Source organism: Lissotriton vulgaris, chromosome 9 (assembly GCF_964263255.1).
Source record: "Lissotriton vulgaris chromosome 9, aLisVul1.2, whole genome shotgun sequence".
Lineage (NCBI taxonomy): Eukaryota > Metazoa > Chordata > Amphibia > Caudata > Salamandridae > Lissotriton > Lissotriton vulgaris.
The window spans coordinates 992,613,963-992,637,660 of record NC_141697.1 but is presented as its reverse complement, the minus strand read 5'-3'; the positions used below and the strand labels follow the sequence as shown (position 1 = coordinate 992,637,660).

General features: G+C 46.4%; 1 protein-coding gene across 4 annotated transcripts in view; it reads left to right on the top strand.

The window, feature by feature from the left end:
* SAMD4B (sterile alpha motif domain containing 4B) overlaps positions 1 to 23,698 on the top strand; it is a 1,107,967-nt gene that overhangs the window by 553,334 nt on the left and 530,935 nt on the right. For all 4 annotated transcript variants that reach the window (XM_086938873.1, XM_086938871.1, XM_086938870.1 and 1 more), the window contains exon 7: positions 14,479 to 14,779. In XM_086938873.1, coding sequence (XP_086794999.1) covers positions 14,479 to 14,779 — 301 coding nt within the window. The remainder of the gene's footprint in view (positions 1 to 14,478; positions 14,780 to 23,698) is intronic.

The window sequence follows — 23,698 nt, the reverse complement described above, 5'->3', positions numbered from 1 at the left end:
CACTCACTCAGGCTGTCCTTGTCTGTACAGGGGATATGGATATATCCCCTGACGCAAGTCCCAATACTTTAAACAAATACAGGCAGACACCTTTTATAAATGGAAAGATGGCTCAGGCCTATAGGGACACTTGTGCCAGTGTCACAATGGTGACACCTAACTTTGTGGACCCTGGACAGATCATACTAGGTACAGACTACCTAGTGACCAATGCCAGCAATGTCACTACCCACCATAGTATGGCAATTGTGGCTTTCTCCTGGGGAGGGGTAAGTGGCCAAAAGAAGGTTGTTGTTAGTTCAGACCTCCCAGTTGAATGTTTGTTGGGCAATGATTTGGAGTCATCACTATGGTCAGAAGTGGAGCAGAGGACTCACATGGAAATGTTAGGCTTGCCTGCACATGTGCTTGCTGTGACTAGGTCACAGGCCAGAAGATGCCCCACTGAACAGGTGCTGGATCCTGGAACAATGGACCAGACACCTTCCAAGAAGAAGAGCAGTAGGGTTAAGGCATTGCCTTCCCCCTTGCCCCAGGTGGAGGATCAAGTCTCAGAGGAGGCTGACCTCAAAGAGCTGAGGGAAACTGAGCCTAAAGAACTTGAACCTGATCAGGTTGAGTTTCTGGGTTCAGGGGGACCCTCCAGAGAAGACCTGGGAAAGGCACAGTTAGACTGCCCTTCTCTTGAACCCCTCAGACAGCAGGCTGCTGCTGAGGCTGCAGGGAACGCCACAGGTACCCACAAGGTATACTGGGATGATGGACTCCTCTACTCTGAAGCAAGAGACCCCAAACCTGGTGCAACAGGAGGCTGGTTTTCCCCTTGTCACAGAGAGGTTTCCTTCTTTCCTTGGCCCATGAGATTCCCCTTGCAGGACACTTAGGCCAGAATAAGACTTGGGACAGACTTGTCTCACACTTTCACTGGCCTCACATGAATGAAGATACCAAGGAGTTTTGTCGCTCCTGTGTCACTTGCCAAGCCAGTGGTAAGTCAGGTGGCACAACAAAGGCCCCCCTTATACCAATGCCTGTGGTGGGGGTACCCTTTGAAAGAGTGGGGATTGACATTGTTGGTCCAATGGAACCCCAGACAGCATCAGAGCACAAGTTTTTACTGGGTTTTTGGACCATGCCACCAGGTATCCTGAAGCTATTCCCCTTAGGACCACTGCAGCACCTGTTGTGGCAAGAGCCCTAGTTGGAGTGTTCTCCAGAGTGGGCTTCCCTAAGGAGGTTGTCTCTGACAGAGGTGCAAACTTCATGTCAGGATATCTGACTGCTATGTGGAAGGAATGTGGTGTCAACTACAAGTTCACTACACCCTATCATCCACAATGCAATGGGCTTGTTGAAAGGTTCAGCAGGACCCTAAAAGGGATGATTTATGGACTACCTGAAAAGCTCAGGCGTAGATGGGATGTCCTGATACCCTGCCTTTTGTTTGCTTACAGAGAGGTCCCACAGAAGGGGGTTGGCTACAGCCCTTTTGAACTTTTGTATGGACATCCTGTAAGAGGACCCCTGTGTTTGGTGAAGGAAGGATGGGAGAGACCTCTCAAAAAGCCTGCAACCAACATAGTGGACTATGTACTTGGTCTACGCTCCAGGATGGTTGAGTACATGGAAAAGGCTTCTAAAAACCTTGAGGCAAGCCAAGAACTCCAAAAAGCTTGGCATGACCAAAGGCTGTCCTGACTGTGTACAAGCCTGGACAGAAGGTGTGGGTGTTGGAGCCAGTGGCCCCAGCAGCACTCAAAGACAAATGGTCTGGGCCCCACACAATCATTGAGCAAAAGGGAGAGGTCACCTGCCTGGTGGACCATGGAACTCCCAGGAGCCCCCTCAGGGTGCTCCATGTGAATAGGCTCAAGGCATATGTCGACAGGAAGGACATGAGCTTGCTCATGGCCACAGATGAGGGACAGGAGGAGGAGAGTGACCCTCTCCCAGACCTGCTCACTCAGAACCCTGATGATGGGTCAGTAGATGGTGTTGTCTTTTGTGGCAGCCTCTCTGAGCATCAGCAAAATGATTGCAAACAAGTTCTTCAATCCTTTAGACATATGTTCTCTCTGACACCCAGTCAAACCAATTGGTGTACCCATGAGGTTGATACTGGTAACAGTCTGCCAGTCAAGAGTAAAATCTACAGACAGCCTGATCATGTCGGAGACTGCATCAAGACAGAGGCGCAGAAAATGTTAGAGCTGGGAGTCATTGAGCCCTCAGATAGCCCTTGGGCTAGACCAGTAGTTCTAGTGCCAAAGCCTCACACCCAGGGTGGTAAGAAAGAGATGAGGTTTTGCGTAGACTACAGAGGCCTCAATGCAGTCACTAAGACTGATGCCCACCCAATACCAAGGGCAGATGAGCTAATAGATAGATTGGCTTCTGCCAACTACTTAAGTACATTTGACCTGACAGCTGGGTATTGGCAAAACAGGTTAGCTGAGGATGCCAAGACCAAGACAGCATTTTCTACCCCTGGTGGGCATTATCAGTTTGTGGTAATGCCCTTTGGTTTGAAAAATGCACCTGCCACCTTCCAAAGGCTGGTGAATCAAGTTCTCACTGGGCTGGATGACTTCTGTGCAGCATATCTTGATGATATAGCTGCCTTTAGTTGCACCTGGGAGGATCACCTGGTCCACCTGAGGACGGTGTTAGAGGCACTGCAAGCAGCAGGTCTCACTATCAAGGCCACAAAGTGCCAGATAGGGCAGAGACAGGTTGTATACTTGGGCCACCTTGTAGGTGGAGGCCAGGTTCAGCCACTGGAGAGCAAGATACAATCCATAAAGGATTGGGCTCCTCCAACCACCCAGACTCAGGTTCGAGCTTTCTTGGGCCTGACTGGTTATTACAGGAAATTTGTCAAATTATGGATCAATTGTGACTCCACTTAATGACCTGACAAGTAAAAAGATGCCAAAGAAAGTTCAGTGGACAGCAGGCTGTCAAAAAGCATTCGATGACCTAAAGCAGGCCATGTGCACAGCACCTTTCCTAAAGAGTCCAGACTACTCCAAACCATTCGTTGTCCAAACAGGTGCTTCTGAGTTGGGTGTGGGAGCTGTTCTATCTCAACTGAATTTTGATGGTCATGACCAGCCCATTGCTTTTATAAGCAGAAGGCTGACCCCCAGAGAGAAACATTGGTCAGCTATTGAGAGGGAGGCCTTTGCTGTGGTTTGGGCCCTGAAGAAACGGAGGCCATACTTGTTTGGCACTCATTTCAAGATTCAGACCGACCATAAGCCCCTCTTGTGGCTAAATCAGATGAAGGGTGAAAACCCCAAACTGCTTAGGTGGTCCATTTCCCTACAGGGGATGGATTTTACAGTGGAGCATAGACCTGGCACTGATCATGGCAATGCAGATGGGCTCTCCAGGTATTTCCACTTGGAGCAAGAAGACTCACCTGGTCAAGGTTAGTTTATTGTCCCAAAGTTTGGGGGGGGGGGGTCATGTAGGAGAGTAGGGTCTGCAATCCTATGATCACCCCAGATTTTTGCTTTTTGCTTCACTGGTTTACGACTTCCCTGGCTGTGGGCCTGCTAATCAGACCCACAGCCTAGCTGTTCTCTCACTAAATTGACACGTGTACCTTAGGTGCATTTACCAATTGGTACTGGGCCACCTTATCAGACCCTGTAACTCAGGGCATAGGTGTACCCAGGGCCTACCAGGGGCTGCAGCATGTATTATGCCACCCCTGGCTGGCCATCTAAATCTGACACAACTGCCTACACGACAGCTGGGGCAAGGTGGTGTAATCACCCCTTGCTGTAGATATAGTATACCTATATCTAACCCTAAAATGGACACTCTTATTCCTATCAGTCACTCCTATGGCAGGCCTTAACAATCCTGAAGGCAGAGTGCTTGGAATCCTGTGAGATGGTGCTCTGGCATGAGCTGAGCCCGTTTGCAGCTTGCGGAACCAAGTCCTAATAGCTGTTCCATGATAACGCATACCATATACTCTTAAGTGCATTATAATCCTCGCGATTATATGCCAACTCTGGTATCGCTTTATCAAAACATGTCGAGTAAGGTGTCATACGAATTGGATTACTAACCCCTCGCCAATTCTGGCGACGGGGTTAGCATTCCACCCTTCTAGAGGGACACAACATGTATGTAACTGTGAACCCCGGTTAAAATTAACTCGAGCCTCAGCATCACAAAATGGATGCTGCCACCACAGACACAAGTCTGACCTCCTGCTGCTGGGAGTCCTTCCAGCGAGGAGAGCTTGGACAAAGGGATTCCTGTCAGGGGCGGTGCTAGCACCATCCCAGACAGGGTTTTGTGTATCCTGGGTAGGCAGGGCTGAATAGGAAGGTGACTGCAAGTGGCACCCCGGTGCTCACTATGCATCTGCCGGCTAGAACCAGTTCCAGGGGCACACCAGCCCCTGAGCTGGGGAAAGTCCGGCATGGGAGAGGGGTGTAACCACCCCCCTTCCTGGTCCCACCCATGGGCAGGACCTAGTCGCGTACCAGCCCCTTTCTTTAGTATAAAGGTGGGAGCGGGGACCCTTCCAAATTAGATCATCTTTGAATCCTGAAACTACTTTCTACGAAAGGAACTCAAGACTTCTTCTCAAGATTTCTCCCTTGTGACTAAGGAGTAGTCACCCTGCATTTGCGGGCACCACCTAAGTAACCTGCGGTTTGCTGCACGTCCTTCCTCCGGAACCAGACCGACCAGCACGACGAGACCCGGCTTCCCTGGCACCTCTGACCTCTACCTACATCGTCAGCTCAGCTGAGATTCGTGGGTGTGACGAGACCTCGAGGGACCGGCCATCTTCAGAACTGCACTAAGCTTATCCAGCACGACCGCCGAGGGATCCTCGAGTGAGTGCTTTGGGGTTTGAGAAGCCCTAACCCTGAGCAGCTTCAGCACCGAAGTCCAGCACCCCAGCATCCACGAGATCTGCGCGGGGCCCTTCTGCTCTTTGCTGCTCACCGCGTTGTCCGGCCACTTGCCTGCTGGCTTGTGGCCCTCTTGACGACGAACGACGACATCTCCATCGCTGGTCTGGTTGCTCCAGACTGGCCCTTGCTCCCCTCCAACAGAGGAGCACCCCGGACCCTCCTGGTCCACTCCAGACGCCATTTTGAGTCCACCGCGTGGGCTTGCATTTGCCAAGAGTTGTTGCCCCAATCCTGGGTCCAGCGACGTCGACAGCAGATACCTTCGTGGGACAGCTCGCACCTCCATCCTGGTCGCCGACAACGCCTCCTGGTCCGAGAGACTGCAGAGCCCAGCGTCGCCCACTCACCTGGTCGAGGTGACTTCGTCCGGTGCCATCCTGGTGCCCATCTAATCACTGGCTAGTGATTCAGAACTTGGTCCCCTCTGCTTACAGGTATCCTCCATCATCGATCCAGGCTTGGATCACATCGAACTTCATCACTGGTCGCCTGCCAGCAACTTCTTCTTTCAGGTTCCATAGACTGCAACGAGGAATCCCGACGTCTTTTCAGCCCTATGCAGCCGCAGCCCCTGGACTAGGTAACCTGAGCATTTCGGTGCTCCAGCATAGCTTAACTATCTAAGTGTCCAGTTCCTTTTTCGTTTCAGCTCTACCTAGTCGGATTCGTCCGATAACACTAACTTTACGAAATCTAGCATCCATAGACTTTGTCCCGCATCCCGCGTGAGAGTGCACACTCTGCACCCGATCTCCCTAGGCCTCCTGCTCGTAATCTGAAGGTTCAGTAGTCCAGTCCTAGCGATCCTAAAGCCTTTGAGACTAGTTACTTACCTGCTAGTATTTCGCATTCCACTTTTGTAGTATATGGTTTTCCGTGCCCCTCGGGCATTTGTTTAAATTGTGCGACTTTCAATATTTCTTTAAGAGCTTTGTATTGTGCTTAGCACCCTGTCCTCATAAAGAGTCCAGGGTTGTTGTGTTCTAAATAAATATCCTTTTATTTTCATAACAACTTGTGTGGTGTCCTTTCATTTGGTGTTCAAGGGGTATATGTGATGGTATAACAGCTGGCTTAACACGAGTTTAGCCTAAAGACTGCTCTTGTTCATGCTACTGGGATAGCTGGTCTATCAGGTTGACTTACAACCAATCATCAATAAGGGTTGTTTGGACTGATACATAGTGATCACTAGAATAGTGAGCACTGCATATCAGGCCAACTTCTCACAGAGACGGTCTCCAGAGTGTTTAAATTCAAAGGAAGCTGAGATTCATCACGGCGGGTGACCTTGAGTGATAACGTTCTCGATTCTCGCTCAATGTTGCCGTTGAGGTCCAGAGAGGACACTGTTAATTGTGCATGGTTAGAGTCGCTAAAAGCCAAAAATTCTACACATCACGTGTCTTTAGGCTAGGGAAATTTTTCAGTGGATGGGCTGCAAGGGTGTTGCCATCATCATTCATTTGGTTGTGATTGACTAATAGAAGGCCAATGGTGTAATACTGTTATATGCTTTTAATTTAGTTTGTATATCTCTGTAAGCTCATTCAACCCGTCTACAGCAGAGTTGAAATTGACAATGAGCATTGCTTCCCTTCTTGATAGTTAAGCATCCAAATCGCCACCTCTGAGGTCACTCGCAACCTTAGAGATGACCTCCAACTAACAAAATCCCTAAAGAAGTTTTAACTTTTGAGAGAACTATCTTATCAGCTATAACAGACATGGAGAAAAAGAAAAAAATGATACAATACAACAAAGGCAGAATCAGAAGCATTGACGAACCTCAGGAAAGATACATCGGTGATAATTAAGCAAGCCGATAAAGGTGACTCAATAGTCGTAGGGGATCGAACACTTTATACCACTGAAGTCAGGAGACAATTGGACGATTTAAAATGCTACAGGGGAATTAGGAAGGACCCAACATTGGAACTAAAAAATCAACTATATTCCATGTTATATGATGGTAATAACCTAGGATTCTTGGGCAAGAAGGAATTGGAATATCTCAAAGCACTCAAGGATACCTCTATTCTGTGTATTACCCAAAATACATAAGAGTGAGAGTGCCCCACCCGGGAGGCCAATAGTCTCTGGGTGTGAATCCCTGTTGGAGCCCATTGCAAAATACGTAGATTTTTTTCAAAAACCCTACCAACCGGAGGTTAAGCCCTTCATTAGAGATACCACAGACTTTATCAATAAATTGACATCAATTCAATTTGAACAAAATGCCCATTTTCTAGTGACAGTGGATGTGGTGTCATTATACACCCAGATCCCACAAGATGAAGGCCTTCATGTGTTGGAATTTTTCCTGGAGACACGCGAAAGACCACAGAAGGTCCCCACAGAATTTATTCTGAAGCTGGCCTCTTTTGCATTGAAAAAAAATTATTTCAATTTTGATGGTGATTTTTATTTCCAAACAGGCGGAGTAGCTATTGCCTGTCCGTTCGCCCCAGAGCTAGCTTTACTATTTATGGCTAGATATGAGAAAACGTATATCTATCAAAACAACCCATTCGTTGGTGCAATTAAAAATTGGAGTCGTTAAATCAACAACATTTTTTTCGTCTGGACGGGGAATGTAGAGGACCTTATTAAATTCCATGAATGCCTCAACAATCGGACCTCAGAAATACAATTCAGCCTAAGTTACTCAAAGAGCAAAATGCCGTTCTTGGATGTCGAATTGTATCTATTACCGGGTGGGCTAGTAACTACCCTTTTCAAAAAACCGACCGATCGTAATAAGTCCCTTCACTTCACAAGCAACCACCCCTGCAGTCTCAAAGAAAATTTACAATTTGGTCAATATTTGTGAATTCGTCATAACTGCCAGTTCAAAGACGAATACCAAACCCACGCCATGAGACTCTCAGAGAATTTACTAGAACGAGGTTACCCCCAAAAATTACTAAATAGATCAATGAAGGGGCATGGTGGACTCCACGTGAATGCCTCCTTGAAAAAAGACCAAAAAAAGAAATGGACAGAATAGTCTTTGTATCCACATACTGTCCGAAGTCCAATTTGCTCAAGAGAGTGATCACCCGTAATTGGCATTTGGTAAAGAATCTACACGAAACATTGACTAATGCCCCATTGTTTGCATTAAAAAAAGAACGCAGCATTGCCAACCAACTAGTAAGGGCAGCTCTCCCCTAAAAAGATCAAGTCAAAATGAGGTCATTTGTAGGCTTACCACCGATTCAAGGACATCACAAGTGCGGAACCTGCGTTTGTTGTACAACTACTGAAGAAGGTTCCGTTTTCCAACATAACATTTTTTGGAAACATGAGTCATTTACCAATTGCAAGTCGCGATACGTAGTATATGGAGTTAAATGCCCTTGCAATATGCTGTATATTGGGAAGACCAACCAAGAGGTCAGAGGATAACTCAACACAAGTCGCGAATCAAAAAAAAACATCCAAACGGCTCTACTTGTCAACCATTGGCGTATAACTAATCACATCGAAACTGACCTGAAGTGGACGGTCATCTCTAAGGTCGAGAGTGACATCTGAGGTGGCGATTTGGATGCTAAACTATCAAGAAGGGAAGCAATGCTCATTGACAAATTCAACTCGGCTGTAGACGGATTTAATGAGCTTACAGAGACATACAAACTAAATTAAAAGCATATGACAGTATTACACCATTGGCCTTCTATTAGTCAATCACAACCAAATGAATGATGATGGCAACACCCTTGCAGCCCATCCACTGAAAAATTTCCCTAGCCTAAAGACTCGTGATGTGTTGAATTTTTGGCTTTTAGCGACTCTAACCATGCACTAAACTTGGCAATTAACAGTGTCCTCTCTGGACCTCAACGGTAACATTGAGCGGGAATCGAGAACGTATCACTCAAGGTCACCCGACGTGATGAATCTCAGCTTCCTTTGAATTTACACACTCTGGAGACCGTCTCGAACTAGCGAGTGGCATCAGCCGCACATCGATTTAAAAGATCTTCCATTAGGATCTGACTCCATTTACATGTTAACTTCTACGATTGTTTATACAAAAATGTGCAACCAGATAGGGGACTCGAACTATGAAGCGTTTTTGTTTAAGAAAACTTCATTTCCAATGATCCTTCGCATTTGGACTCGCCCGATTGCAATCGATTACAGCGTGATTTAAGCCACTATGTCATAGGCAAAAAGACTATTGGAGCACATAATTGCATGTGTGTACCAGATGCCCAATAGCAAACTCATTTGCCAGTTCATCCAAAAGGTGTTTTCAAATAGATGCCGCACTATGCGTTGGGCCATCGATGGGATGACTACAACTCCCATGAGTCACGGAAACTAGGAAGTGCTCCACATAAAGTATAGACTTCCAAAGTCGTTTTTGTGAGCGTGCAATTTAATTCACACGCTGACCCCATCGATCAGGGATGACGAGCGGCACTTGAAGGTAAAAAATCCCCTGCAGTCCGTTTTTGTAGTTTTCCAGACTGCATCTCCAAACAGTGTGGTAAATGTCCGTTTGCTTCCTCCTAGGCGTACCAGAGTGCCGCCATCTACGAGCCTCCGATTAATTTCAGTAAACAAGTAAGTCACTTCTGACATCACGTATGGCTCCATGGGCGTGTGCGTCTTTTAGGGATTCGTATGGGCTTTCATTTATTGATTTAGATGCAGATCTCTGACACAAAGTCTAGAAGTCAGAAGTGCGTGGGTGTCTTTGGACTGTTCACAGGAGTAACTGTAAGGTATTGTGTGTCTGAATTGTAGGGTTGAGCGTCGGCTAAAATCTAGCCAGGCTTCGCTGTGTGAAGGTAAGCAGCAGTAGCCAAGAGGTGCAATGTTGGGCTATTTTGATGTAACAGAGCTAAGGTTTTATGTAAGGGTTTTGTTCTTTTCCACAGCTTTGGGTCCTGATGAGAACTCCCAACCAAATAGGAGTTCGAAACGCGTAGACCAGTGTTTGTAGAGCCATAAGATTTTTTTAATTGAAAAACATCGCTCCAAACTTAAGAAAATTACACAAACTCAATGTCTATGGCTATTGTATGAAATTGCAATTAATATTCAGCTGTAAATAATTGGTGTGTGTGTGGATGTCAAGTGGATGAATGGTTGATTTGTTGATAGACTGTGAGTAATGATTGATGGTGAATATGTACAATTCAATGTTTTATCAAATTGTGGTATATGTTTTGTAGATGTTGAAAATGTAAAAGAATTTGTGAAATTTAACCAACAAATGTATTGATAATCAAAATAAAATAAATGATTTATTCAGAGTGAAGTACAAGTCTCACATTCACATTAAATTTAGTTGCAATGTGTAGTTGAAAGAGAAGGAAGAAAAAGAACAGTATTTGCGATTGTTCTGTTATCATGAAATGCCAGAAGCAGCAAGACCATGCTCCTGAGAGGACCTTTCATTAGAAAGATGACTGCAGAGTGCGATCTGTGAGCCTTAGGAGTGATGATTGCAGTCTTTTTAGATTCGTTCCAAGCGATAAATTCAGACCAGTTGCCGATATTGCTGCAGTGCAGGAAGGGACTTCCGTCTCTGAACAAAGAATTGTAACTGTCATGGACTTTACCGATGTGAACAAGAATTCTGTGGAGTTTGATGCTACAGTCTAAATGTGTACCCTGCAGCTGCCATAGTGCCAATATGACCCTGTAGGGGCCCGCCTTCTGCGGGGAACATCGTTTACGACACGGTTTTTACACCGCAGTGCCTTTACCCCGCAGCTATTACAACGCAAGTCGTTACTACGACTTGCGCTGGATGGCGCTGTGGGATAAGGAATCTTGCAATTCTATATTCCAACACCTTCCCTACTGTTACGGGGACTGGTGTTGGAATATAAAGATTCCTAAATCCACGCCCTACAACGCAAGTCGGTGTAACGACTTGCGTTGCAAGACTGGTGTGGTAAAGGCATGCCTTGTTACAACATGCGTTGTAACAACGTACATCCGCCTTCTGCACATTGTCATGGACCCAGAAGTGAGTTGAGTGCCTACTATGTACCCCACTGATGCCCTAGACTTTAGACAGTGGCTCCTGCAACCGTAGCATCCCCTCGCAGAAGAGGGTGTGTGGACACAGTTTGCATCCCCCCCCCCCCCCCCCCCCCCCCCCCCCAAACCCTGTTAGCCACCGAGGTATACATTGTTAGGCTTTTTTGAGTGAACCATACTGAACTAAGCACTCCTCACTGAACTGGTGCAATCTGCACTTGACCCTTGATTTATGCTGCACTGGCACTAATCGAGGAGGATCTGCCTAGACTAATGAGAGGCTGAACTCGCAGGTAAAGGAGGTATCCTAAGATGAAGATGCTGATGTGCCAGGGCAGCTTATTTTACCTGCTAATATTACTTGTGTGGTATTCCGTTGTAAGGATTAGTATTAAAGGGCTTTTCTTTGCTGTGTAAAGCACTGTATTGGGCAATCAGTTGTTGCACCTCTAAGGTGTTGTTGAAATCTGAGCTTGCATACCCCCACACTACCTCCCTGAGAGGCCAGTGACTGCTCACCATTGCCCCCATTGAGAGTCAACTGCTAAAGGCTTGTACTTGGCTCAGATTGGACCACTGTACATCAGACGCACACAATCCCAGCCCCATCGTTAGAGACCCAGTAGTCCCTGTTTGCCCCTGAAGCCCCATCGTAAGACAGAATCATGCTGCAAATGGCGTGGAATAGCTTTAGTGACAGTGCGATGTACATTACAACCTGAGAGACCCCAGTTGTACCCAAAAGCCAACAAAATGACAACAGTGATAGCAGTTAGAGAATGAGAACTGCATCCTCAGACATAGGTTTGACAGATGTATCCTGATCTCTGAGTCAGAACTAGATCGTATATTCCTGGCCACTGTTGCTGTTCTGGTCTAGTTAGAAATAGGATTAGCTGCATGAGAATCATCTGGCTTGCTTATACTTCGACACTTATGGAGGTAGCTGGAAGCATTTTTTCTTTCTTTCCTCCTTAGAGATTCACACTTCTGTTTAAGGTGTGTAGGAAAGTAGGATCTGCTTTCATGGTTACCCCCACTTTTTGCTAGTGTCATCCTGTAGTCTGACGAGGATCCTGCTAATCAGGACCCCAGTCTGTGCTTTCTCTCTAAATTGTACCTTGATGAGCACTTGGGTACCCCTCAGATTGGCTACTGGTATACCCTTGTAAGTCTCTAGTATATGGTACTAAGGTACCCAGGGCATAGGTACAATAGGGGTCCTCCATGGGCTGAAGCATGTATTATGCCACCCATGGGAGACCACTCAAATTGTGACTACAGCCTGCCATTGCATCACTTACGACAGCTAAAAGTTTTCTTATATGTGAGGCCACTACACTTAAAACCTATGTCACCACTCAGGCAGGCCTTTTAATCCTGAAGGCAGGGTTCTTGGGTATAAGTGTGAGGGTACCCCTGCATGATTAGGACACCCCTACAAACCCTGGAGTCCATTCTCCAGGCATTGTAAGTCTGTCAGCCACTACGATACAAATAGTGGCCATGCGTCACTACACGATGGCTAACTACCAACTGTCTGTAATGGTATCAAACATGTTGGACTTATACCCCAACACCGTAAATGGTGTTGGAGGTATAATTCCATGCCCTGTGGGGCTTCTCCGGGAAGCCCCCATGCTCCTGGTACCAGTCTTCCAGAGTCTGACAGCAAGCTAGGGCTGCTGTCGGCCACAACACGATTCTGCCCTCTTGTTGCTGATCCAAGCTCAAGCAAGGGATGGTAGAACAATAAGTTTCTTGTCACAGGGAGGTGTGACCACCTTCCAGACAGGACTTAGTGTATTTGGCTGAGGTGGGGGTGCTTGCCAGCGCCCCTAGACTGCTTTGAAGGGCGCATTTGGTTCCCTCCTTGCATACTCCAGTTGGAGCCAGCTCTGGCGTGAAACTGGACAAAGGACATGGGAGTATCCTTCCCACTGTCCAGCCCCTCTTCTTTGAGGGACCCCTGAATCGTCCCATCCCTTTCTTTGGGGTAATTAAGGGCAAGATTTGTTGTGGGACAATTTTCCAATCCGCAGCCACTTCATCTTCAAACGTCTGGGCACATAGGACTTCGTGGAACTTAGCTTTGGGAACTGAGACTGCATCTGGAAGACTCCTGCTCCCGGTCGTATCATCTGGCCGGTCTTCTGCGTCGTCTGTGCCTGTGCTCCATTAAGGTTCTTCACCACGCCTGTGGGCATCCAAGACAGCTGAAGGAATCTCCCTTTGAGTGAAGGAGTAAATCCCCTGCACCTGCAGGCACCACACCTAAGCTGACCGGTCTGCTACCCCTAATGTCCTCCGGACTTCGCAAGGCCCAGCAATACAGGTGGTGGTTCTGCAACTCCTTCGAGGCCTGCACGGTCTTCTCACCGAGTTTGAGGCCAGTATCCATCATCAGAACTGCTGGAACAGAACTCCTGTGCACTGGGTGGATTTGTATTTGCCAAGGCTTGACGACTGTCTACTCCAGAGATCTTCAGGCTCCAAGAAGCTCCAGCATCTCTTGCTACCAAGATATTCGTCCTCACCAATATCCTCTGCACCCTGGGCATGCGTCATTGGTGAGCTATTCAAGGTCTTCTTGAGACTCCTGTGCCTTCGGCCTCTTGAGGTTCCTCTTTGTCTTCTGTGGGCTCCCCTGCTTGCTCAGGGACTCCTCTGACTTACTTGCTCGTGGTGAGTGCCTTGGACCTTGCTCGTCCTGACACTGCACCCTTTTTGTCTGCCACATTTGTTGCTGCTGCCAAGGCTTGTTGGTGCTCCTGCCGAACACCGACCCCCTGGCTCTTGACATAAGACGTGGGACAGCTCGTGAACGGCTCCTGGTATTCCGCAGTGTCGCTTGGTCCGCACAGCTGCAAGCCAAAGTCACCATCAACTCTCCAGCATCTTTCAACATCGGTGGGCATTTGTCTTCTGTGCCTCCTGGTCACTCCTGAGTGGCATAGACTCTGTCTCCTCTGCTTGCAGGTACCTCTCTTCCTGAATCCACCCTTGGGTTCCACCGGACTCTTTCACCTTTTTCACCAGCGGCATATTTACTGAAGTCCTCCATTGTGGTCTACGGCGGTTTCCGGCGTCACTTCGCACCTATGCACCCGGCTTTCCTGGTGTAGGTATCTTGGGACCCTGGTATCCACGGGTGACTCGCTAACCTTCCCTCTTCCATGATGTGGTTCTTTTTCCACTTAACCTGCACTATGTGATTAGTACTGGTAAATCAAGCTGCTTCACACACCTTCTGGACTAAGCCTGAAGGCTGCTTTCCACAGGTACCACTTAGTGAGCTTTCTAAGGTTGTCCAAGACCACTAAAAATCACCATAAGGGTTATCTAGATTACTGCAAGGTGCTCCACTTAAGTGTGTGCCATATGCTAAGCCAGCCTCCTACTAGGTGTTTTTATCATTGTACACAACTTTAGTTCATTTCTGTGTTCTATTCATTGTCTTTGGTTAGTTATTCTCTAGTTTTAAAACACATGCTGTCTTTTATTTTTATTTTGCCCGTAGGATATTTTGGAAGGTGGGAACCTGAGAAATGCCTTTCAGGAGTTGCAGCAGATCATTGCCACTCCAATAAAGTACTACAGCCCTTCCCAAGTGGCACAGAAAGATGGCCAAGACTCTGACTGCCAGCCCACTGCTGGGTCAAGAGCAAGGCAAGATAAAGCAAGCAGTGAGCCAGAGGAGAAAGACACATCTGCTGACCGTTTCCAGTCCCCACATGCTCCTTCTCTGGATGGTGAATCTGCAGCGGCGCCCATTGCCGAAGGAGACATCCCAGGACAGCTCACTAGAGTGATGGGCAAAGGTAAGTTAGTCTCTTGCTCACATTTTATAGTTACTTGCATCTTTTCTACAAAGTCAATGTTTGGCACGTAATAGGGCTCTTCGGTGAAGGTAATTTAGTTTTAAATTAATATTACCAACGTTAAGACTTCAAATGTGCTATATGGTCATGGCCCTAGGCATTTACCTAGGCATGCCTCGAGGAGAAAGGATATCACTTGCACATCAGTGAGGATTAAGTCACACTCGCACGTTAAGATGAGAAGTTGAGGTGGGTTATCGAAATAGTCTTTCTGAAAGCGTACTGTTGCTTCTGGGTAAAGACTCATCTCTACTCCCTAGCTTCCGTTCTCCGGTATTAATGGATGTTTCTCTCCAACATTTGCACCGCATGAGAAAAAAAAGGAGTTTTCTCCGGGGATCTGCTTTATTAATCCTAAGCACTGAATGGTCCTGTCCACGTGGTTCCTGCAAAGTCACATCTACGTCGCCTTTCTTCGGAAAGGCCAGGAAACATATGTGACTGACCTGTTAAATTTCTGTAGCCTAAAGAACAGGCTATATTGCTAATCTTATTGAATTTTCTAAAAATTTAGAATGAAAAAAGTGTCATACCCTTAAGTAAAATGAATTGACTTTCTAAAAACATCCTTCACAAATGCTTTTTAATTCTCTTTAACCCCTTGGGTGCTCATGACAGCTCCACGCTGTCATGAGCCACGGGTGCTCATGACGGCGTGGAGCCGTCATGCCTCTCCGCCCACACGCCACTAATTCTCTGCCGGTGCGGGCGAAATAATGAGCGAGCGATGGAACCACGCCGTCATGAGAATACACCGCCCTTGACTCATGACGGCGTGGAGCCGTCATGAGCACTGAATCTCTGCACTCACCCCCTAACCCCCGCGCAGCGGCGGAATTCGTGGCGCAGGGAAAGGGTTAAAGAAAATATGGGGTAATACACAGCAGTGTAGGCTGCACCATTGAGAAAATATATGTTGGACACTCTGCTTTTAATGGCCTCTTAACCGTCAGTGTCCCATCATGCCCTGTAGGTTGCAGTTTACTCAGTTCTGATTTCTGGCTCCTGCTAACAGGATCCTGGAGCAGAGCTCTGCCTTTTAAAAACAAAAAAAACTTTTCACCCAAATTTTTCATCTGCACCTTTTCCAAAACTGATTCACTCAACATCCTTTAGGGAGCAAAATATTTTTAGATCATTTCCTGCTTGGAAATGTATCATTTTTTCCAAATGCCATCTCCATTTGCTAATTGCCCAGAATGTGGTAGGAAAAAGGCAAAAACAGATTCACTCTGGATCTGTATCCTTTCTTTGCCGGGTTCTAATGATCCCAAGACTGGACACCACTAGAAGACCCTCTTCAGGGGCACTTTAAGGGAGAGCAAGAAAATTTTCCTCCATGGCTAAGTGGAGCGCCGCCGATGGCTAGATTCCCTAGCCGGTGAGATGTCTAAATGGCGAGGAGAGACTGCACCCTCTACCAGTGCCTCTAAATGACTCTGAGGCTTGCTGCAGAGAGAGATCCAAAGAGATAATCTGGAGAAAAACATTGCACCTGTTCGACATTAAAAAGAGGTACTGTACCTGCTTGCTCGTTGTCGAGAGCTGGATCAATGGAAAAAACACTTGGGACGTCGAACACTTGGGACGTTGAACACTACCCGTTGTCATGGTGGTAGTCCAATGGTATTTAAAATAAGCAGTACTAAGTAAGTACGTTAATAGTCGGAAAAGCAATTGACATTGTTAAACAATTCACATTGTTTTGATGGACTCAAACTTCATCCAATCAGAGACCAGTCCCTGAACAGCTTTTCCCCAGCAGAGCCACCATACCTCAGATTTCTAACCACACTTATTTATTCAAAGTTTTATATAGCGCGAACAAGATCTTTGCAGATATCAGAGTGCTTCACAGAAAAAGGGGGCAACAGGAGGGTGACTAAACATAATATTGGGTACAGTCTAGTAATCAATAGCATAATCGGATAGCAGTCATGTGCTGATAAGATACCCGTAAACAATCAGATAAACAATAATATAAGACGGTGCAGGGTCTTTGATCCAGCTACAATAGAGATCCGGAGGTACCAATAAACACTCAAAATAGATACTCAAAATAGACAATACTATAAGACGGTGCAGAGTCTTTGATCCAGTTACAATAGAGATCAGGAGAGCTTAGGTTATAAGGATATCTTATATTATTTACTAAGAGTTACAGAGAACGATGGGTAGGGGCATCTAGGGGGTGATTCAATAGACTAATATGCACAGTGTAGTAATAGGTAGTAAGTGAGTAGCATAATAGGATCACAATCCTATAACAATATGAGGTCATTAGACAATCAAGTAACCAATGTTAGCAAAGCGGAGCAAAGTCTCTGATCAAACAACAATAAAGTTCAGGTGAACTTGGCCATAAGAATGGCTTTCACCTCTCTCTTAAAGAATGCTGTGGAGGAGATAAGCCTTGTTTCAGGAGGGAGTGCATTCCAGATACTGGGTGCCATTCCTGAGAAGGAGCGTTTGTAAGTTTTTTCCTTCCGGAATCTGCGAGGTTTCAGGAGTAGACGTTTTATACTTCTATTGGATCTCGAACCTCCTGATATAGTCAACTTTTGAGTGAGGTAGTTGGGTGCCTTGTGGTGTATGGCCGAGTGTGTCATAACGGCAATTTTCAGCTGTATTCTGGCTTCAAAGGGCAGCCATTTCAGAGATTTCAAGTCAGGGGATATATGAGAGTGTTTTCTTGTGCCAGTGATGAGTCTCGCGGCAGCATTCAAGGAGGCTCTTAGGGGTGCGGTTGTTGCTAGAGGGAGTCCGCTGAGGGCCACAATTCCATAGTCTATGCGGGGAATGACTAGGGCTTGTACAGTAGTTTGGAAATCTTTGACTGGGAGGAAGGGTTTAAGTTTCCTCAATGTGTTGATTTGGAAATTAGCTCCTTTCGTTGCTTTGCTAATGTGCTGTTGCATATTGAGCTTTGCGTCAAGTGTGATACCTAAGGATTTCGCAGAATCCACGATGGTGGGTCGGACATTGAGTGCTGTTAGGTGATTGAGCCAGATTTGAGTGGTGGTAATTTTCGCAGAGGGTGATATCAGAAGGAACTCAGTTTTCAGAGCATTTAGTTTGAGGTGATTGTCGGCCAACCACGATTGGGTGTTTCTAAGTGTGTAGTTCAGAAGTTTGTTATCTTCCGGGGATTGTACCTTTAGGTAAAGTTGAGTGCCATCGGCATACATATGGAAGTGTACATTGGATGCTTGAAGCTTGGTTCCATGACGAGGTTGAACAACGTGGGTGAGAGGAAAGATCCTTGTGGGACGCCTAAATCTACTGGCACAGGTGAGGAGAGCACATTGTTGATCTTGATCTTCTGAGACCGGTTATGTAGGAAGGAAGTGAACCATTTGAGCACAGTCCCTGATAGACCCATTCTAGTGTTTAGCAGCTCCAATAGGTTTTCATGTTTGACCGTGTCAAATGCTGAGGAGAGGTCCAGGAGGATGAGGAGGCAGGAATCATTGCGATCAAGGATTTGGAGGGCGTCCTCAATTATGTGTGTCATGGCTGTTTCCGTGCTATGTTTCGCTCGGAAGCCTGATTGATGAGGGTTGAGGAGGTCGAACTGGTCAATGTGTTTTGTTAGTTGGAGCTGCACACATTTTTCCAGCAGTTTGGCCAAAGTGGGGATATTGGTGATAGGTCGGTAATTGTTTAGGTCTGACGGGTCAACTGTAGGTTTCTTGAGTATGGGCTTGTGTGATGGATTCCCCCTGAGCTTTGATCAATTGTTTTTGTCAACTATTGACCTTTGCTTTCTCACAAGGAAGGGCTCACTCTACTTCTACAGCCTTTGAGGTACTGCTTTTCTTCAGTATTTGGGCATCATGTCAGAGGGATCCAAGAAAAGGCTTTTAAGGCCAGGCAGGTCTTGTGGAAAGCCAAGACTTTTCTCAGAAGATCCTCATAAGGAATGTCTCTACTGTTTACGTACTCACCATAAACCCAAGGACTGTAAACACAGCAGAACATTTTCTGTGAAAGCCTTAAAAGACAGGGAAGCCAGGCTGCTCTTCTGTCTCCAAAAGAAAAAATCCAGGTCAGAATCTGGTTCAAGTCGCCCTCTCCCTGAGCGTAAGTGCAAAAACAAGGGCTCTCTCTCTCATGTGACATTAACTAAAAAAGGCTTAAGCCTACAGGAAAAACCTCTCTGACTGAGAAATTAGTCACCAAAGACTTCTCCTCAGTTTCCTCTCAGGCAAAATCTTCTACTTTTCCTCTTCTGTGCCTATCACTCCTCTCAAGGCGTCCTCGTTGGCAGAAAAAAAAATGATTGTTGACAACTGTGGCGTCAATGAGAACATCGTGGGTGACACTGTCCCCTCCAGTCAAGGCGTCAACGGTGACTTCGACTGCTTAGTAAACAAAAATGGTGACACCTACCACATCGTCGTTGGCGGCCATCCCGTCGAATGGGGCTATTAAGTCTGAGGCGTCTACCAGCTTCTGTGGCCATATCCATAAGGAAGATCATACCCTCTTCGTTGTCGGCTCTGTTGTTGATGAGCCCGTCGACCAGGCAAAAAAGACCTGCGCTCTTGGCTCCAGACCAGACACCACCAAGCAGAGTCTCCCCATTGCCTCCATTGTGACACTTTGACCCAAAGGAATTGGGCAACAAATGACTTTTTGGTCCAGCTTAAAGCCAGTCACAAGTGCGGGTAAAGTTCCAGGAGAAGGATGAGGAGGAAGAGCCTAACATAGACACATCCTCCTACTTGGAAAGGGATTACTCTTTCACTGCTCGCCATCAGGCTGAACCATATCGTTATGACTCGTTCTAGGAACACTATCCTTATGAGGAACACCAGTGCTCACTCCCAGTAAAGCCGACAATGCTTTTTTGTATGATTTCAAAGAAAGTGCCAGAAAATCTGTCCGCTCTATTCCCATTGTCAACCATATTTGGAAAGAGGGCCTTAAACTTTTGAAAACCCCAGCATTGGTCATTGCCGTTATTCACTGGCTGGACAACAATATAAAGACCTGAATACTTCACTGGCCTATTGGATAGGTCATCTGTGACCAGACTGAGTGGTCATGCAGGCTGTCCAGAGACGCTACAGAAATGCTTCTTCCCCCTGTTCAGCTCCAACGGAGAAGGACTATAGCAAGCTTGATAACATGGGTAAGGGTTTTGCTGCAATGGCAGCTACCTACATCACAGCTTCAAATGCGCTTACCATTCTGGGTCAAGACGACTGTAAAATGTGGTCCGATCTATCCGCCTTATTAGAGTTTATACCGGATGACGAGGAAAATGTAGGCGAAGGACATCTTGTAAGAGGGAGCCAGAGCGTCGTCTGAAAATATAGACGCTACCACGGACATCTCCTCCACCATATTCAGGCAGATGGTAGGTGTGGCAGTATTACGCCGGAAGGGCTGCTGAAAGCTGCCTCTTTCCGCTCAGAGGTATAATCCAAGATTCTGGATATGCCCTTCGATGAGGAGTGTGTGCGGAAGACATGTGGATAACGCCCTGCAGGCTATCAAAGCAGATACAGATACTGCACGTTACCTGGGGATGCTCCAGGAACGGCATTTCCAGTCCTTTCATGGAGGTAGAGGAAGAGGACGATATGGTCAAATGTCACCTTTTTAGTCCTGCCAATACCATCCATATTTACAGCAGGGGAATCTACCCCAGTGCACTGGGTAACAATCTTGCAGGGCCTTCACCACTTCTGCTTATTCATTTCAAACCAACTCGAAGACTACCCTCAGCTGGGGGAAAATCCCAAAACACATTTCAAGCTCTTGTCACCTCTTCACCCCAGGGCCAACCATTGAGCCACTGTCTTTACCTTCTATAATCAATGGGAGACAAATGAGTGTTGGATATCATCCATCATGGTCACACCCTGAAATTAGTTCAAAAGCCCCCAATCATCATGCTTCCAAGTGAGCGCATCAACATCTCACTCTCTGAAAGCAAGATATCTCTTCTCTCAAATGGGGCTGTAGTGGAAGTTCCTATGCAGCAAGGGTTTCTATTCAAACTTCTTCCTCATCAGGAAAAAGTCCGGGAAATGGAGACCGGTCATGGATCTCCGGCAGCTCAACAAGTATACAAAGATATAACCTTACAGAATGGAGTCTCTGCATGTTTCCACATTCCCATTCACATGAAAAATCTGATTCCTGAGGTTCGAGGGGGCAGGGTGCTACTATCTATTCAAGGTTTTCTCGTTTGACCTGTAACATGCTCCCAGAGTCTTTACTAAGTGCATGGTACTAGTGGCAACCTTCTTAAGAATTGGTTGGTCAAGGTTCCCACATTCCTCTCTGCATAAAGATCCATCTTGGCCCTATTGGCAGCTCTCTCAGTCTCTGGGGCTGAATTTGAACGCAGAAAAATGATCCATGATACCATCCGGATTGCTGATGTTTCTACGTGCCATTCTGGACACCACGGTCGGCTAAGCTTACTCGACTGCAGAGTGTAAAAAACTTCATGGAGATGGCTACTTCCCTTGCAAAAGGAAGGTCCACTTCAGTAAGAATGTTCAAGTCCTTGTTGGGAATGCTGTCTTCATGCATTCCATTAATGCGACATTGTTGACTGCAGTTGAGACTGTTCTAGGAACAACTGGATGCAGCATCCAGATTTCTTTTGGATATCTCCGCCAGGAACAGCGTGCAATATCACCTGCACTGACTACACTGGCTTCCCGTGGCGGAACGGATGAAGTACAAATCATTGGCTTTGGCCCACCACCCTCTTCATGGCCTCGGCCCATTCTATTTACAAAAACTGTTCTCTTTCTATGTTCCTTCTAGACCGTTGCGCTCGGTCCCTTCACCTTGCTAAGGTTCCCTGACTCAAACACCAGAGACTAGGTGGCAGTTTGTTGGCAAGGAAGGCCACTGTTGCTTGCAACGCACTGCCCCTTGCCTTACGCAACATCAGGACCCAGCTGTATTCAAGAAAAACTTGAAAACAGATCTTTTCGCTTAAACAGACACCCTCCTCCTTTTTGGCATTATGTCGGGACACTAGTGAGTATCCGTGCGTGCTACAAATCAAAATAACATAACAGACCATTCCATGTTTCCTTTTCAGATTAATAGCTGTATACGGCTGGATGCCCCAGGAATGGCCTTCAAAAGCGCTGGCATAAAGTCATGTATAACTCTTTTAGTAAAATATATGTGCCTCTTGCTTTCAAGGAGCACATGGACTTTACAACGAAGCTTAGGGCTTTTAATGACAACATTAGTACTGTGATAGACCTGTTTGCTCCGGTGAAACGACTTAGTAACTCTCGAAAAAAAAGTGAAGACTGGTAAACTGTAGAGTTACACAGTGAAAAATACAGATGTAAATACCTGGAAAAAATGTGGTGTGAATCCCATCTGGATAGCGAAAGACTCAATTTTAAAGTGGCCCACACTGCCTATCATAAGAACTTAAAAAAGGCACGTAAAGATCATGTTATACTAAAACTGAACCAGGGAGGTAGTTCGACAAAGGAGATTACCCCCTCTCAGGGACTATGTGACAGCATAGCTGTGTACTTTGATGACACATTTAATTTAATTTAATTTATAAATTATAATCCATTTCCTCAAAACTCTTGTCACACTGAGCCTACTGACCTATGATCTTTAACAGTAAGTGGCTTACTTGTAGGCCTGAAACCATTTGATGGTATTCAGGTCTATCAGATGGAAACCATGCTTAGAACAGAGAAGTCTGTCTCGCCTCTTGATGTGATGCCGGCACACAAAGTTGCTCTCCTTGCTCCCCCAATTGCTGAGATTTTGAACACTTCTTTAAGCAAAGGTATTCTGCCACTTGAGTGGAAGGCCGCTCAAGGGCTACCTATTAGGAAGAAAGATCAGCTGCCTGCTGAAGTGCTCTCTAATTATCACCCCATTTTGACCCTCCCGCTGATGAGTAAAATGGCTAAGAGTTATGTTAACACTCAGTTAACAGACTACCTCGATACCCACAGAATTCTTGATCCTTCTCAGTCTGGGTTTAGACCCAACCCCTCCACAAAGACAACCCTCATTCGGGTCATGGATTATATTAAAATGGCCTTTGCAGGGACAGGCACTTAGTTGGCTTGTCAGCTTCTTAGACCAGCGCACTCAGACCATCAACCTGGGCCCATTTAATTCCCAAACCTTGAAACTTACTAAGGGGGTGCCCCAGGCCTCTTGTCTGCACCCTACTTTGTTGAATATCTGTGACGCTCCTTGCAAAGGCCATCGGGGAGTACAGTTTTCCTACACTGATGATACCCAGCTACTTGTATCCTTTGATCATGACAAGGAGTTCATGATCAGCGTTTTGTAAAGGGCATGTTTGCCATATCAGAGTGGATGACGGAACATTTTCTTCAGTTAAACGCATCCAAGACCTAAATCTTGCTGTTTTGCTCGGCTCAGGCATCCTGGTCCCCTAGATGGTGTCCGGCAGTGTTGGGCCCTGCCCCTTCTCCAACTATACTGGCAAAAAACATAGGGGTCCGCTTAGATTTTCAGTTATCTATGAAGGACCAAATCATGACTACGGCAGGGACCTGCTATCATACCCTGAGCCTTTTGCACAGAATGTTCCGGTGGCTGCCTCTTTCTGTACGTAGAACCTTAATTCAGGCTTTGATTATTGGCCGTTTAGATTATTGCAATGCTCTACTGGCGTCTGCAAATGAATCCCTTCTCAGCAGATTGCAGATTGTTCAAAATGTGGCCGCTCGGCTGGCTCTCAAAAACCGCCTCGCACCTCCTCCGGGCCATTGTTAAAACAACTCCACTAGCTCCCTATCCGCCAGAGAATTAACTTCAAGCTCTGTTTTCTCGCCCATAAAGCACTATATGTTGCGAGCCCTATCTTCC